Source organism: Scyliorhinus canicula, chromosome 10 (assembly GCF_902713615.1).
Source record: "Scyliorhinus canicula chromosome 10, sScyCan1.1, whole genome shotgun sequence".
NCBI lineage: Eukaryota > Metazoa > Chordata > Chondrichthyes > Carcharhiniformes > Scyliorhinidae > Scyliorhinus > Scyliorhinus canicula.
The window spans coordinates 126,015,786-126,034,050 of NC_052155.1; the positions used below are offsets into that span (position 1 = coordinate 126,015,786).

General features: G+C 47.0%; 1 protein-coding gene across 1 annotated transcript in view; it reads left to right on the forward strand.

Annotated features, from left to right (window-relative positions):
- mib1 (MIB E3 ubiquitin protein ligase 1) overlaps positions 1–18,265 on the forward strand; it is a 176,066-nt gene that overhangs the window by 7,853 nt on the left and 149,948 nt on the right. The window contains 1 exon segment of the mRNA XM_038809723.1: positions 17,357–17,528. Within this exon segment, the coding sequence (XP_038665651.1) occupies positions 17,357–17,528 (172 nt within the window).

The following is an 18,265-nucleotide window of genomic DNA, read 5'->3' on the forward strand; positions in this document are numbered from 1 at the left end:
AGAGAATAGATTAATGTTGATGGGAACACGTGCTACCATTGATTTTTCTAATTCAGTAGAAATTGATGCAAACTAAATTGGGTTTTCAAGAGGGACAGCTGCAGTAGAACAGAATTCAGCATTTCGCCTTGTGTGGCAGTCCCATTAAGACTAGCGAATACCATGTTTTCTCGCGACTGAAATTAGTACCTTTGTATTTGGAGGGGCAGAAATTACACTTGTTGGGATGGAGTTTCTGCAGAAGGTAATCTGTAATCTGGGTGAGAATTGCATCCAAAAATGCATGAGTTTCAAAACGTTTTTCTTCTCTAAATTTCCATTCAAATTCATTTGCATGAGCAAGTGTAGTTGAGCATTGTTTTAAATGTTCTTCTTTGGTGGAGAAGAATTTGTTTTTAATTTGTAATTAATGGCTAAAGTACCAAACTCATTCAACTAATGATGAGTGTTCAGAAGTACAACATTTTCGCCATCAACCTTCTACTTCTGTGTTTTTCAAACTTTTTCTCCTGGGACACGGTTTTACCAACTGGCCGACCTTCACGACCCCTGCCGACTGACCTTCGCAACATATGTCACGTTTGCTTACCTTTAATGTGAAAGGGGGAAGCCTGCTTGGTCTTCAGGATCTCACTTGAATTAGGTGAAAAGGGGTTGAAGACAAGGCGCATATCAGGTGCAGACGTCAGCCCTCTTCAGTCTTTATGCCGTCTTCATCTTTATGAAAACGAAAAATCCAACCGTGCACATGTAGGTCCTCATGAAGGACAAAACCATATCCCAGGAAATCATCTTTATACTATTTTGTTTCCGATTTAATTTTCTTCTTTGTAGGCTGTTAACCAGAGGCTCTGGAGTTGTGTGCAGATGAACAGTAGCACTGTTCTGACCTGCCCAGGACTCTTCTGCGCAGCTCTAACGAGCAGATTCTGTTGTGATATACTGTCCAATAGGTAAACTGCCTATACGTCTCTGGCCATCTCTTACTTTTAAGAAAACCATTCATCACAGTTCACTTGCCTCGCTTGCCAGCAGCTGGAAAATGGAAGCAAACACTGCTCCATGATTTGGCACCAAATTCACATACCTTGAGGGCGCTTAATGGCAAGTGTGTGTGCAGGGCGCGTGACCTGTTCTCAGCTGCTGCTTTTTTCTGGAAAATTTCACACAGCCTAATTTATTTTCATTTAAAAGGTGGCAGCGGCTGCCATTCTCTTTTTTCTTGTTTGTAATAACTATTTCAGTTTGGACTTGTAGTCACCAGAGATCACAACATAACAATAGTAAAGAGCATTATTTCTAGTAAGAGCATTATTTCAACTGATATCGCAATCTAGCTTTAAAAATCCATTATTTTTCCAGAATGCAATTTCAGAATAATTTACGTCAAAATGCAGAAATTTCTTCAAGATAGCTATTTCAAGTTGTGACACAGAAGTTTAATGATTGAGAAGGTACAACACTGAAGATTGCATTCTCTAAACATTATGCCATCCTACGCGAATACCAAAATAAGCTATACACTTTTCAGGGTTCATATCAGGGATGGAGCGGCCTCACCTCATCAGCAAGTGCCGGGTCTCACTCACCTCAAACGTCTCACAAAACCTCCCGGGGCCTTGGACACAAGCAGCTCCACACAGATTGGGGTGAGCCCCGAGCTGCGGACATTTAAGGTTCTCTCTCCACCCTGCTAACCATCCCCCCTTACTGACTGGCCCTCTCCACCAGAGCTGGGGACATTTTCAACCAGGCCACCATTCTCAAAGTACAAGATGGTCGTTCGCCCCGGGATGGGGACAGTGCAGGAACAGTGCATCCAATCATTCCACGACCCAGCCGCAGGTCATGACCCTAACTTTGAAAAAACCCTGTTCTACTTTATTTGAAGTCCTGAACCATATTAGCTTTAGTCCCATAGAGACCTGCTATTCTCAAGTAGTTTTCACAAATCAGTGTTCTTCATGTGCAGATCAAGACAATGAATGATGCGAGACATCCCAACCCTGTACTCCTCATTCTTTACATTCTAGCCAGACAATGCTGGAGCAGGAATCCTGGCTGATTTGAAAACAATCTTTCCCTCACAATGCCGTGACACTGGACGGCCAGTTGTATTGTTTCCACTGCCTTTCCAGCCAACGTGGCGCATAAAAGGGAATGAATGTGGGACCTCCTGCTTGGTAGAACTCAACGGGAATGCAGTGATGTTGGAGGATTTATTTAAGTATTGTAACTTCAAACAAAAAATTTTGCCAGTAAACCTGTTGGGGATTACTTAATGAAACTTTTGGGTTGTACTTTAGTGCTTATTTAAACATGGAATTGTATGCACTTTCCGAGCAGGATATATTTTTGATTGTAGCTGAGTGGAAACATAGAAATACAGTCTGACGTTTAACCCCTCAAAGCCTATTCCAGCGTTCTGATGGATCATGGCTGATCTGTATCATCTGTTCACCCATCTCCCTGCCATTGGGACCTCTCTTTCAAGGAGAGCATTTTCTCTCTCAGTAGACAAACTGGTTTGGTGTATGGTGGTATTTTTCCACACAACAGATACTTAACCAATCAAATGAAAAAGTGGTGCTTTCAGTACTGGTTACGCCTGCCAGTTAAGTGAGCCTAATAAATAACTTCAGCATAGAATAATAAATCTAGATGTAACACTGGTAAAAACATCAGAGTTAAATGGTTCTGTTATATAGCTGTGAAACCCTTCATGTTTCTACCATCTTTGTAAACTTCTGCAGTTTAGTTAGGGACAAACTGGAACTTTGTTTTGCAAAACATCTGCTGCACCTAAGTGCATGTCACTTGTGTTTGAAATATCTTTTCTTAGAAGCATGCAAGCTGCAAATGCAGTCTGCTTGCACAGGTTCCAACAAGATTTCTTCTTTTGTGGTATTTTAAATTATTAATCATACAACTTGAAAGACATCCGAATCCAGCAGCCCTTTATCCACGTAAATTTGAAGTCCACTTTGGAATTTGGCACCCTTTAAATATTTATAGGAAGACATTCAAATGCAATGATGTATACTTGACCAGCATCTGATATTCACCGCAGTTTTTTCATCTATATTCTTTGTACGTTTGTACAGAAAAAAACCTTGCATAGTTTCTTGCTGGTCTAAGTAAAAGACAAAACTGATAATTCATTGCTTATGTAAAAATTGTATTATTCAATTTATTAAATCATAGCAAAGTCCGAATTTAGTGCAAATGTAAAAAAGTAATCAGAAAATTTAAGTTGAACAACTTCAGATCAAGAGTAAACTATTTTCCATAACTATCTTTTAATATCTAGCATGGTTACAGTATGCAATGCACAGCTGTTGAAAACCAGTCTGATGTTGCACAAAGGATGTGATTATCAATAAATTTGATGACAACACAGTGTAAATGGGGAGATCATGGATAACTGGCTACCACAGTTTCAATTGGAGACGATTTTGCAGTATAGAGCAGCTTTGGAGAGAATTTCAGCGTGCCGATTTTCAAACCTAGATGGGAAGTACATTGGAGGCCCCATAGGTGCAGCACCAGAAGGTGGATGCTATTTATGTTAACTTTGGTGAATAGCTGATGTCCGCAATGATCCTGTGCAAAGCTACTGTACGGAGACCAATTGGTGTCTTGCAGGAAAGGAAATTGAAAGTGTGGTCGTGGGTTATTGTTCCACATCTCCCAGCAATCGGTCAGAAAATCAAATTATCATAGGCTAGAGAGCTTCTTATTTGTTTTATGTTTTTATATCCGTGGCTGGTCTGTGGTTCTACGGGGGGGGGGGGGGGGGGGGGGGGGATTGTTATTCTTGTGTAACTAATTTAAAAAGAATTTGATGGGGGCACTGGGGAGCTGGAGAAGTATTTGAGTCCAAAATCTTACTTAACACTCATTAGATTCCATTGTGGTCATTAACTACAGCTGCCCTAATGATGCAACTTCAATGTTAATTAGCTTTTGTTGAACTCGGCAATTGTCATACCCCTCACATTTCATCTCTTTCAAGTGCTGGAAAATGGGATTAGAATAGATAGGTGCTTGATGGCTGGCGCAGACATGATGGGCCGACAGGACCTCTTTCCGTGCTGTAAAACTCTATGACTCATTAAATGAGATATTTGGGAGGAACAAATCAAAATAGAAGATAGGCCACAAATGATTGAAGTTTGCAATTCTTCTGAAATTGCAGTTTCTTCCAGTTCAGATATATGGAGCTTTTTCTTGTTCAAATGTACTGTGATGGTCTTTTTGCTCTTGTACGTTCCCAGTATCTCTATATGTCATGCGTCAAGGTAACCTGTGCTGCAGCATGGTTCAGTAGTAGCCAATGACTGTGATTTTCCATGATGCTATTCAGCAATGGGGGAAAAGACATGGATCCTGCTTGTAACTGAAGCTAACATGTTTCTAACATTGGATATGGTATAGTTCTTTTTATTTCTTCCTCAGAACATCTGGATCTCTTTAATTTGGCACACATGTATTCAATTGCATGTCTGGCTTATGATCTGAAGAAATTAAGGCAAAGGCTTGCTAAGTCAGAGTTTTCAGTCAGTTCAGAGTTTCAATTGGTCAATCTGTCATAAGACTCAAAGTTAAACATTGAATGGGATCAGGCAAGTATAGAACCTTCTTCCTCAAAATGATAAGTTTAGTTTGCATTGTCATATACTATTTATTGATTCTTCAGCACAAGTCAATAACGTTGATTAAATTTGTAAGGTAACAATGTTGAAATTTCTCTACCATTTGATCCCCACAGGTAATTAATTGAAAAGTTCAGATCATTGAGCTAACATCACATTCTCCATTACTAAATCTTATTATATTTTCCCAAACTACAACATGTTCCACTTTTAACTATAGCTACTGATTATGACTTTCAATTCTGTAGATATTCATTAAGGGCCTTTTGTAAAGCAGTTCATTGTTGTGACATTAGGTGAGACATCAGTGTCTCCTGGAACAGTGTTCTTGCAGGTCAGGGTCGCAGAGAAACGGTCTGGGAACAGTGGTCCTGCCGTCAGTGTCACAGAGAAACAGTTTAGTAATGGTGTGTTCACAGTCAAGATTGCAGTGAAACCATCTGGGGAACGGTTGTCATCGCAGGTCAGCGTCCCAGTGAAGTAGGTTTGGGAACGGTTGTCCTTGCAGTCAGTGTGCAGTGAAGCAGTCATGATTTAAAAAAAAAAAAAAAATTCTTTGAGAAGAACGACAAATAAGTGAAAGTCAGGGTCAGTAAGTAATATACGTATGGGAAGTAAAGGTAGCATAAGAGAGGTCCGTTTAATCGCATTCTTGTATAAGCATAGTATTGGTTTAAACAAGGGAGTAAGCGGGGAGATCACATGTCATGGCAGGAGACCTGGAACCCGGGATATGCTCCTCCTGTGCAATGTGGCAACTCATGGAAGCTTCAGTTGTCCCTGGTGACCACGTGTGCAGGAAATGTGTTCACTGCAACTACTGGCCACATTTCAGAGCTGGGGCTGAGGGTGGATTCACTCTGAAGCAATTTTTGATGCTGAGCAGGTCATGGATAGCATGTTCAGTGAGGTGGTCACACCGCAGGTGAAGATTGAACAGATAGAAACCGCATGGGTAACCACCAAGCAGAGTAGAGGAAGGTGGGTAGTGCAGGAGTTTTCTGCACAAGAGGGGGGGAGGAAGAACAGCAGTGCTATAATTGTTGGGGGATTCAATTGTAAAAGGAACAAAGAGACATTTTGGTGGCCTCAAAAGATGTCATGTTGCCTCCCTAGTGCCAGGGTTAAGGTTGTCACTGAATGATTGCAGGACATCCTGAAGGAGGAGGGCAAACAGACAGATATTGTGGTACATATTGGTATCAATGATACAAGTAGAAAAAGGAATGTGGTCCTGTAAGCAGAATTTAGCGAGCTAAGAAGTAGATTAAAAAACAGGACCAAGAAGGTAGCAATCTCTGAATTACTTCCAGTGCCACGTGCTCATGAATATAGAAATGGGGGTTAGTTCAGATGAATGCGTGACAGGAGAGATGGTGCTGGAGGGAGGGCTTTAGATTTTTGAATTGGGAATGTTCTGTAGACTCCCTCACAGTCCGAGAGAAGAAGGAGAGCAGGTATGTAGGCAGATTTTAGAGAAGTATGATGGTAATAGGGTAGTGATAGTGGGGGATTTCCTCAACATTAACTGGCGAACTCATAGTGTGAAAGGTTTAGAGGGAGCGGAATTCTTAATGCATCCAGGCGAACGTTGTGAGCCAGTACAAGGAAAGTCTTCCAAGAGCGGGGGCGGTGCTGGACTTTTAGGTAACAAAGCCGAACCAGTGGTTGGAAGTATTTTGCAGATAGCGATCATAACTCTGTTAAATTCAAGATTGTTATGGAAAATGACAGGGATGGCTGGATATCAAAAGTTCGAAACTGGGGGAAGACCAAATATATATCAGATATGATTTGACCAGAGTGGACTGGGAGCAGACACTTTTAGGTAAATCTGTTATAGAACAGTGGGAAGCATTCAAGAAGGAAATAGGGAGAGTACAGGGCCAACATGTTACAATCAAAATCCGATCTATAGTTCTACAATTATAATTTAGCTTAAATAACTTTATGTTGACTTTATGTGACATTATAAAAATTTGGACCATTTTCTGTTTCTGATGTTTGGAACAACTGGGCTATCTTTGTGTGCATTGGCAACAAGCCCAGTTCACTGTCACCACATTTTAAAATTAATCAGATTGCGCAATTGACTTGTGCCTAGTTTGGTGTAATGGTAAAATTATTTTACTTAAATTTCTGCTTTTTCTACTTTGAATGATTTTTTGTCTGCTAAATCTCTGATGTGGAAGATAGTCTGGACCAAGCATCTGCTGGCATACATGACTTGCCATTCAGTTCTGACTCGCCAGTGGAGCAACTTGGATGAGAAATCCTGAGGGCTGATAGTCCCCACAGTCCCTTCTGTTTAATCCCAATTTAGACTGAGAAAGCAAAGGTGACAGTAAGTGACATCTCTTTCAGTCCAGACACCGCTTTTTAAAAAAGGTAAGAGAAATAAACTAGTCAATTTATAGGCCTATTTGACTGGAACCAGTTATGGGGAAGTTACTAAGATCTTTTTATTAGGGACAGGTGACTGAGCATTGGACAAATATGAGCTGATCAGAAAAAATCTACACTGATTTGTAAGGGCCAAGTTGTGTCCAACAGTCCTGGTTGAATTTTCTTTTTGAGCATGTTACATTTTAAAATAAATTTAGAGTATCCAATTCTTTTTTTTCCAATTAAAGGGTAATTTAGCGTGGAAAATCTACCTACCAGGCACATCTTTGGGTTGTGGGGTGAGACCCACGCAGACCAGGCAGAATAAGCAAACAGGGGCTTCCGGTGGCGGCGATGTTCGAGTGAGCCGCACATTCGGCGGGCTCTCACTCTGGCGGGACTTTAGGGGCTGATTCCCTGCGGATAGCGGGACCACGGAGCGGCAAAAAGGCAGCTGCGAAAGTGCTGGAGAGCGGGCTTCAACCTATGGAACCGCGGGAGTCCAGGAAGCAGAGGAAGAGAGAGAGAAAGGGACAGAAGCAAGGAGCAGGAGAAACTGACCTGGAAATTAAGATGGCGGACGCACGGACCTCGGACTCAGCAATCCAGCAGGCGCTGGATAACATGCTCCAGGTGATAGAACATAGAACATAGAACAGTACAGCACAGAACAGGCCCTTCGGCCCTCGATGTTGTGCTGAGCCATGATCACCCTGCTTAAACCCCGTAACCCGTATACCCGTAACCCAACAATCCCCCCATTAACCTTACACTACGGGCAATTTAGCATGGCCAATCCACCTAACCCGCACATCTTTGGACTGTGGGAGGAAACCGGAGCACCCGGAGGAAACCCATGCACACACGGGGAGGACGTGCAGACTCCACACAGACAGTGACCCAGCCGGGAATCGAACCTGGGACCCTGGAGCTGTGAAGCATTGATGCTAACCACCATGCTACCATGAGGCCCAAATGATGAAAAGCAGTTTTGAGTCGCTGAAGCGGGACAGCTTGGATCCACTCCAGAAAGCGGTGGATCAGCTGAACCAGAGGCTGGATGCTCAAGATGCAAAAGTTAAGGAGCTGGGAGAGGCGGTGGAGGAGCAGGCGGATGCGCAGACGGTTGCGGCGCTAGAAGTTGACGGGCTGAAGGAGCGGCAAAGAAGATTTTTGGACAGAGTGGAGGAGTTAGAGAATAGAGCCCGCAGGAACAATCTGAGGATAATCGGCCTCCCGGAGGGGCTGAGGGAATTGATGCTGCAGCGGGGCAGCAGGGTAGCATGGTGGTTAGCATAAATGCTTCACAGCTCCAGGGTCCCAGGTTCGATTCCCGGCTGGGTCTGTGTGGAGTCTGCACGTCCTCCCCCTGTGTGCGTGGGTTTCCTCCGGGTGCTCCGGTTTCCTCCCACAGTCCAAAGATGTGCGGGTTAGGTGGATTGGCCATGCTAAATTGCCCGTAGTGTCCTAATAAAAGTAAGGTTGGGGGGGGGGGTTGTTGGGTTACGGGTATAGGGTGGATATGTGGGTTTGAGTAGGGTGATCATGGCTCAGCACAACATTGAGGGCCGAAGGGCCTGTTCTGTGCTGTACTGTTCTATGTTCTATGTTTGTAGCAGACCTGTTGATGCAGCTGATGGGGGCTGAAGCCTTTCCGCGACCGCCGGAGCTGGAGGGGGCATACAGAGTGCAGGGGCGGCCGGGGGGACCCCCCGTGCGATGGTGATCAGGTTCCACAGGTTCGTGGACAAGGAGCGGGTGCTGCGGTGGGCGAAGGCGCCAGGAGCAGCACGTGGAACAACAGTGTTTCTCCGCATATACCAGGACCTAAGCCAGGAGGTGGCTCGGCGGCGAGCAGCCTTTAAACAAGTCAAGGAGTTCACGAAGCACGTGAAGTTTGGTCTGCTGTTCCCGGCCCGTCTTTGGGTCACGCATCAGGGTCAACACCACTACTTCTCCGAGCCTGAAGAAGCGATGGACCCTGCGAGGGATCAGGGGCTGGTCCCGAAAAGAGGTCCCATGGACGGGAATTGGGACCCGAGAACTACTGTGTGAAGGGACGCCGAATGTGCCTGGACCGCTGTTCAACGGTTTGCTGGTGCCAAGCGGGACATTTGGGACTCTTCCCTTTGTTTTTTGGTCTGGTTTTTTTCTTTCTTTGGTTTTGGTTTTCTTCCTCTTTTTTTCTGTTTTTTCCTTTTCGTGTGGGGTTTTTACTTTTTGTTGGGCTCGCTGAGCCCACCGGAGCTGGTATTGTAACTAAGGGTGGCCGGTCAGCAAGGGGGGGGTTAAGGATGTGGATTGGGGGTTTTTGTTTTACGGATGTTTATGCCTTCCTGTGCCAGTGAGCTTGCTCCAGTGGGTTGGAGAGGGGGATGGAGCGCCGGTGAGTGCGGAGGAGGACGGGGAAACAATGGAAATGAGACGGGGGGCGCCGGAGTGATGAGTCACCGAGCTAGCAGATTGGCTAGTCAAGGGAGTTAGGTGGGGGGAGAAGACAGCCAGTGGAGGGCAGGGGTGGGGTTACCGGGGGATGTTGGGAGGGGGGGTTGTTCTGCTGACGTGGGAGGGATTTGAAGTAGACAGTGGGAAGGAGGTCGAGGGTGGAGGCAGCCAAGAGGCGGGCCAATGGCGCGATGCGCGGGCCGGGGGCCGGCCCGAGAAAGGCTATGGCTGACCAGCCGTGGGGGGTTGTGCCCCCCCAGGCTGATCACCTGGAATGTCAGGGGACTGAATGGACCGGTTAAGAGGGTGCGGGTGTTTGCGGGCTTTAAGGGCGGAATTATGTTGCAGGAGACACATTTGAAAGTGTCTGACCAGACTAGGCTAAGGAAGGGCTGGATTAGCCAGGTCTTCCCCTCGGACTTGGACTCGAAGTCCAGGGGGTGGCAATCATGATCAACAAGCGGGTGCAATTTGAGGTGGAGGGCATAGCCGCAGACAGGGGGGGCAGATACCTGATGGGGGGGGGGGGGGGGGGAAGGGGAGGAGAAGAGGAGAGGAGAGGAGGAGGAGGGACTTTAACATGGTCCTTGATCCGGCGCTGGGTCTGTCGTGTCCCAGAACGGGTAGACTCCCGGCAATGGCAAGGGAGCTGAAAGGGTTTATGGAGCAAATGGGGGTAGTGGACCCCTGGAGAGCCAGACAGCCGACGGGAAGGGCTACTCGTTTTACTCGCACGTCCATAAAGTATATTTAGGATAGACTTCTTTATCCTAAGCAGGGACTGTATAGTGGAGGTAAAGAACACGGATATTCGGCAAACTATCTCGGACCGTGCCCCGCACTGGGTAGACCTGCAGGTCGGAGGGGCGAAGCACCAACGCCCACAATGGAGGCTAGACGTGGGACTGCTGTCGGAGGAGGGGATCTGTGAGAGGCTTCGGAGGTGTATGCAAAATTATTTGCAGGGGAATGATACGGGGGAGGTCTCAGCGGCGACCCTGTGGGAGGCGCTAAAGGCAGTAGTGCGGGGAGAGTTGATCTCAATTGGGGCCCACAGGGCCAAGGTGGACAGGGCAGAGATGGACAGATTGGTTAGGGAAATGTGTCGGATAGATGAGGAACACGCGGAGTCCCCGGGGGAGGTTGTACTTAGGGAGAGGCAGAGACTACAGGCGGACCTGGGGCGCTATCCACGAGTAGGGCAGTGGAACAGCTTAGGAAGGCGAGGGGCGTGGTGTACGATCATGGGAAAAGGCTAGCAGATTGTTAGCGCAGCAACTCGGGAAGAGGGAGGCGGCCAGGGAAATAAGTAGAGTGGGATGGGGGAGGGGTGCAGAGTGGAGGACCCGGCAGGATTGAATAAGGTATTCCGGGACTTCTATAGCAAGCTGTACACTTCGGAGCCTCTGGAAGAACAGGAGGAGACGAAAAGGTTTCTGGACGGGTTAACATTCCCAACAGTAGGTGGGGGGCGAGTGGATGAGCTGAGCTGGGGGCCCTGATTAGAGTAGAGGAGGTATTGGGGGGCCTAAAGGTCATGCAGTCGGGGAAAGCTCCGGGGCCGGATGGATACCCAGTAGAGTTTTATAGGAAGTTCTGAGTTAGTGGGCCCGGTCTTGGCGAGGGTTTTTAATGAGGCAAGGGCAGAGGGACCCTGCCGCCGACGATGTCGCAAGCCACTGTATCACTGATATTGAAGCGGGATAAAGACCCGAGGCGTGCGGGTCCTATAGGCCAATCTCCCTGATTAATGTTGACGCCAAGCTCCTGGCAAAGGTACTGGCGATCAGAATTGAGGACTGCGTACCGGTGGTGATTGGGGATGACCAAACTGGGTTCGTGAAAGGTAGGCAGCTGGCGGCCAACCTGAGAAGATTACTTAACGTGATAATGATGCCCCGACGGGCAGGGAGGTGGAGGAAGTGGCGGCGATGGATGCCGAGAAGGCCTTTGACCGGGTGGAGTGGGGCGATCTATGGGAGGTGCTTGGACGGTTTTGGGTTCGGGGAGGGATTGGTGAATTGGATCAGACTATTGTATCAGGCCCCAAAGGCCAGCGTCAGGACGAACAGTAGTGTCAGAGTATTTTGGACTATACCGCGGGACCAGACAGGGCTGTCCACTCTCCCTGCTGCTGTTTGCGCTGGCCTAGAGCCGCTGGCGATTGCGCTGAGAGCCGCAAAGGGATCGAAGGGGATGGTTAGGGGCGGGTGGAACATAGGGTCTCTCTTTATGCGGACGACCTGCTCCTGTACGTGTCGGACCCAGTGGCTGGGATGGGATGTATACTGGAAATGTTGAGGAAGTTCGGCAGGTTCTCAGGATACAAATTAAATATGGCCAAGAGTGAAATGTTTGTGGTACAGGCAAGGGGCCAGGAAACAGATTGAGAGGGGTACCATTTAGGCTGGTTGAGGAAAATTTCCGGTACTTGGGGATCCAGGTGGCGCGAGACTGGGCAGGCTGCACAAGTTAAATTTGGCCAGGGTGGTGGAGCAAATGAAGGGAGAGTTTCGGAGATGGGATGCACTCCCGCTGTCGCTGGCAGGGAGGGTGCAGACTGGAAAGATGACAATCCTCCCTAGATTCCTGTTTATTTTCAGTGCCTCCCGATCTTTATCCCACAGTCCTTCTTCAAAAGGTTAACAAGATGATCATGAGCTTTGTCTGGGCGGGAAAATCCCCGTGGGTGAAGAAGGTGATGCTGAGAGGAGCCGCAGCGAGGGAGGGCTGGCTTTGCCGAGTCTGATTAACTATTACTGGGCGGCTAATATCGCTATGATAAGGAAGTGGATGGTGGGTACGGGATCATTCTGGGAGCGGGTGGAGCGGCTTCGTGCAGGGGCTCCAGCTTGGCAGCCCTGGTCACGGCTCCTCTACCGCTGCTGCCGGCCAGGTACTCCACCAGCCCGGTAGTGGTGCGACCCTGCGGATATGGGGCCAGTAGAGGAGACATGTAGGGGAGATGGGGGCATCTGTCTGGACGCCAATCTGCGACAACCATCGGTTTTGCCGCCGGGAGTATGGATGGGGGGTTTCGGGCATGGCGGCGGGCGGGGGTGGGGAGGTGGGCGATATGTTCCTGAAGGGAGCTTTGCGAGTTTGAGGAGCTTGGAGGAGAAATTTGGTCTGGTAAGGGGAAATGATTTCAGGTACCTACAGTTGCGGGACTTTGTCCACAGACAGGTCCCATCCTTCCCACGCCTCCCGCCATTGGGGATCCAAGACAGAATAGTCTCTAGGGCGGAAGGAGGGAGGGTAGAGTCTCTGATATTTATAAGGTGCTCATGAAGGAGGAAGGGTCCCAGACGGAGGAACTGAAACTTGAATGGGAGGAGGAGCTAGGCGGGGAAATGGAGGACGGGATGTGGGTAGAAGCCCTGAGTAGGGTGAATTTGACCGCAACATGTGCCAGGCTCGGCCTGATTCAATTTCAGGTAGTTCACCGGGCCCACATGACAGTGGCTCAGATGAGCAAATTCTTTGGGGTAGTGGACAAATGCGCTAGGTGCGCAGGAGGACCAGCGAACCACGTACACATGTTTTGGGCATGCCCGATGCTTAGGCGGTACTGGGAGGGATTTGTGGGGATCATGTCCCGGGTGCTAAAAATAAGGGTGGCGATGGGTCCAGGGGTGGCAATTTGTGGTGTTTCGGAAGACCCGGGAGTCCAGGGTGAGAAAGAGGCCGATGTTTTGGCCTTTGCTTCCCTGATAGCCCGGCGACGAATATTATTGGCATGGAGGGACTCAAAGCCCCCGAAGACTGAGTTGTGGCTTACGGACATGTCGAGTTTCCTGGGTATGGAAAAAAAGTTCGCCCTGAGGGGATCTGTACAGGGGATCGCCCGAAGGTGGCAACCATTCAGCCGGTGGGAGAGGAGTGGGCTTGTGCAGTATGTTACGATTGAAGTATTGAATGTACGCGGATGTTTGCACATTTTTGCCTTTTTTGCTTGCTTTCGGTTGATGTCTGTAACTGTTTACAATGCCAAAAAACTACCTCAATAAAATTGTTTGTTTAAAAAAAAAGAATAAGCAAACAGGGCCGTGATCGAACCCGGGTCCTCAGTGCCGTGAGGCAGCAGTGCTAAATTTGAGCATGAAACTAACGTAAATAAGGAATTAGATAGATAGATGGATAGATAGAACATACAGTGCAGAAGAAGGCCATTTGGCCCATCAAGTCTGCACCGACCCACTTAAGCCCTCACTTCCACCCTATCCCCATAACCCAATAACCCCATCTAACCTTTTTGGACACTAAGAGCAATTTAGAATGGCCAATCCACCTCACCTGCACGTTTTTGGACTGTAGGAGGAAACTGGAGAACCCGGAGGAAACCCACGCAGACACTGGGAGAATGTGCAGACTCCGCACAGACAGTGACCCAGCAGGGAATTGAACCTGGGACCCTGGCGCTGTGAAGCCACAGTGCTTGCCACGTGTGCTACCGTGCTGCTACCAATTGTTGGTGGATACTATTTATCTGATTTTCCGGATGATGTTTGGCAATGTTCTGGCTGTTCACAAGAATCAGAGCACGTAGAATTGTTCTTGAGCCACAGATTTTCACTCTATTTGTAAATGACTTGGATGACTGAATAGAGAACCGCATGTTTAAGCTTGTTGACAACACTAAGTTAGATGGCACAGTTAATAGTGTACAAGAGTCAGAAAATTGCACAGGTTAAACTAATGGATACAACTGTGGCAGATAGAGTTCAGTGGAAAAGTGTATAAGCATCTACTTTGGACCCAAGATACATTGGTATTTTCTAGTGTGTATCATGGAGATTTAGGGGTTCAAATATGAAAGTAGTTAAAAGCTACCGGACTTCCGATAGCGGCCATGGGGTGAGTCGTACCCATTTGGCAGCTCCCGCTCAAGGCGGACTTTTGGACCTTTTCTCCATTCCTGGGGTGGAGGTTTGGATGAAAAAGGCTGCAGGAGTGATTGGAGAAGGCGAGACTCCACTGGTGTGGTTGGTGGATGGGTCCACGGACCAGAAGTGGGTGGAAAAGAAGGGAGCTATTGGAGCAGGAGAATCTTTGTGCGCCACAGGTCAAATGGCGGAGGGTAAAGGGCCTTAACTGCCCGCCCAGTGGTCGACTGAGCAACTGGTGGACTTCTTGAATGAGACATTCAGCCAGCATAAGAGGGAAGCCCATGAGGACTAGCCAGGGTGGTAGAGCCGCTGAAAGTGTGGATTGACCTCGTGGAGCAGAGGCTGGAGTCCCAGGGCCAGGTGATTTAGAAAGTGGAGGACGTGGTGGGGGAGCACCAGGAGCGGCTTGCCTTGTTGGTGGCCGAGATGGAGGTGATGGGAGAGATCCAAAAGCGGTTGAAGGAGAAGATGGAGGACCTGGAGAACCGCTCCAGAAGACCAAAACTACGGATCGTGGGGATGCCCGAAGGCATCGAAAGAGCAAACACCGTCAAGTATGTGGCCAAGATGCTGGAACGGTTGATGGGGGCATTCAATCTCCCCTGGAGGTTGACCGAGCGCACAGGGCGCTGATGAGGAGGCCGCAAGCAGGTGAGCCGCTGAGGACGATGCTGGTGCGGCTGCACAGTTTCCTGGACAACGAAAAGATTTTGCGATGGGCGAGGCAGACGAGGCGGTGCACCTGGGAAGGGAACAAGATGTGGGTCTACCAGGACCTGGGCGCAGAACTGGTGAAGAAGAGGGCCGGATTTAACCGGGTCAAGGCTGCCCTCTTAAGAAGGGGGTGAAGTTAGGAATGTTCCACCCTGTCCGCCTCTGGGTGACCTTCTAGAACCGGGAACATTATTTGGAACAACAGAGGAGCAACGGAATTTCTGAGGGACAATGGAGTGGCAGAAGAAGGGCATTGAACTTTGGAGGAGATGCGAGGAGGTGTTTGTTTTTTCTCTTGATGGTTGTTGGAGAACTTTTCCCCTTTTAAGATGTTTTGTGGGGCTTGACGGCGGGGTGTCAGGAGGCGAGTTATTCACTGCAGAATTTCCAACCTCTGACATGCTCTTGTAGCCATTGTATTTTTATACGGCTGGTCCAGTTCAGTTTTTTTAACAATAAGAACCTCTAGGATGTTGATAGTGGATGATTCAGCGATGGTAATGTTATTGATTTCAAAGGGAGATGGTTGGATTTTCTTTTACCCGGAACTTGTATGGCGCAAATGTTACTTTCCACTTATGAAATGAAAATCGCTTATTGTCACGAGTAGGCTTCAATGAAGTTACTGTGAAAAGCCCCTAGTCGCCACATTCCGGCGCCTGTCCGGGGAAGCTGTTACGGGAATTGAACCGTGCTGCTGGCCTGCCTTGGTCTGCTTTCAAAGCCAGCGATTTAGCCCAGTGTGCTAAACAGCCCAAGCCTGACTATTGTCAATATCTGGCTGCTTATGGACAAGAACTGCTTCAGTATCTGTGGAGTCACGAATGGTACTGAACATTGTGTAGTCATTAGTGAACATCCCCACATCTAATCTTATGATGGAGAGAAGGTCATTGATGAAGCAGCTGAGATGAATGGGCCTGAGTAACTCCTGCAGCAATATCCCAGGTTGATTGATCTTCAACCACAACCATTTTCCTTTGTACTCAGTATGACTCCAACCAGTGGCATATTCTCCCCCATTCTCATTTACTTCAATTTTGCTAGTGCCCCTTGATGGCACAGCCAGCCAAATGCTGTTTTGATGTACTTGGCGAGAAATTATTTCCTCTTTTTGGGAATTCTAGAACAAGGGAATATAACCTTACAATTGGGGCTAGGCTGTTTGGTGGTGATGTCTGGAAACACTTCTTCATACAGAATGTAGTGGAAATGTGGAACACTCATCTCACCTCCTATCCCCACTGAGAAAAGCTGCTCGGTTTAGATCAAATCAAAATTTCAAGACTGAGTGATAGATTTGAGTTATGGAGTAATAGATATAAGAACATAAGAATTAGGAGCAGGAGTAGGCCATCTGGCCCCTTGAGCTTGCTCCACCATTCAATGAGATCATGGCTGATCTTTTGTGGACTCAGCTCCACTTTCCGGCCCGAACACCATAACCCTTAATCCCTTTATTCTTCAAAAAAACTATCTATCTTTATCTTTAAAAACATTTAATGAAGGAGCCTCTACTGCTTCACTGGGCAAGGAATTCCATAGATTCACAACCCTTTGGGTGAAGACGTTCCTCCTAAACTCAGTCCTAAATCTATTTCCCCTTATTTTGAGGCTATGCCCCCTAGTTCTGCTTTCACCCACCAGTGGAAACAACCTGCCCGCATCTATCCTATCTATTCCCTTCATAATTTATATGTTTCTATAAGAATCCCCCTCATCCTTCTAAATTCCAAGAAGTACAGTCCCAGTCTACTCGACCTCTCCTCGTAATCCAACCCCTTCAGCTCTGGGATTAACCTAGTGAATCTCCTCTGCACACCCTCCAGTGCCAGTACGTCCTTTCTCAAGTAAGGAGACCAAAACTGAACACAATACTCCAGGTGTGGCCGCACTAACACCTTATACAATTGCAACATAACCTCCCTAGTCTTAAACTCCATCCCTCTAGCAATGAAGGACAAAATTCCATTCGCCTTCTTAATCACCTGTTGCACCTGTGAACCAACTTTTTGCGACTCATATTGATGGTTACAAAATCAAGGTCGATATCTGCTGTCGGGATCTGACCTGTCATGATTTAAATGAATGGTGTAACAGGCTTGAGGACTGAATGGCTTACTCCTATTCCCACCTTTCTATTCATGAGGAAAACCATCAAGGTTACCAAAGTAAGTCTAGATCTCTGGGTACATAAGTCAAAACTGTCTTAGTTTTAAACTTAGACCAGATCTTTGCTAATTTACTTATATTAATCTTTTCTTAAAGGAATCAAGCATGATGGGACAATGTGTGATACATGTCGTCAGCAACCGATTATTGGTATTCGTTGGAAGTGTGCGGAGTGTACTAATTATGATCTTTGCACAGTCTGCTACCATGGCGATAAGCACCATCTGAGGCACAGGTTCTACAGAATCACCATTCCTGGTAGTGAAAGGTAAGTGAAAGGAACCCTTATTTGGTCATCTTGTTTACTTGATCTTTATCTTTGATGCAACATTGCAGCATTCAAAAGCATACTTTAATTGGTTATATCATTTCATTATTTTCACATTAAAATGGGAGGGAATGGCTTCCGGATGGCTTGATTAGTTTATTCAAATGAGTAGCTGGGCTATATTGATCAGCAGGGTCCGAGGTTGACTTTGTTGAGTTGGCTGACCATAACCAGGTGGTGATGGGATCACGGCAATGTGTTTGTGATCTTTAATTGAGGAGAGGAAAATTAACCAAGAATTACTGCATGGCGTCATGATTTAGCTACTTTTGGTATGTCGGTGTTGCACAAAGATTGAGGTCAGCTGTGGTGCCATCTTCTATTTCAAGTCAAATAATCTGACAAACTCATGAATTATGCTTGCATGTAGATAATGTCTACTTTATTACCTGTGCAACTGTATCCCAGCAGGCCTGGTTTAGAGATGAAAGCTATGTATATAATTGGTCAGAACTAATTGGTTGTGCAGAAATTAACTTTTCACCCATGTGATAAATCAGATAACCTGAAATGGTGGCTGAAATTAATTTTTTTTAGTTTGTCCTAATCCAAATTTTTTTATTATAGAATCTATTGTAGAGCTTGGAATGCTACCATCCCATTGTGTGACACATCATAAACACATTGAGAAACTAGACTACATTTCATTCCTTCACTGAGACGTATTCATTCAGCAG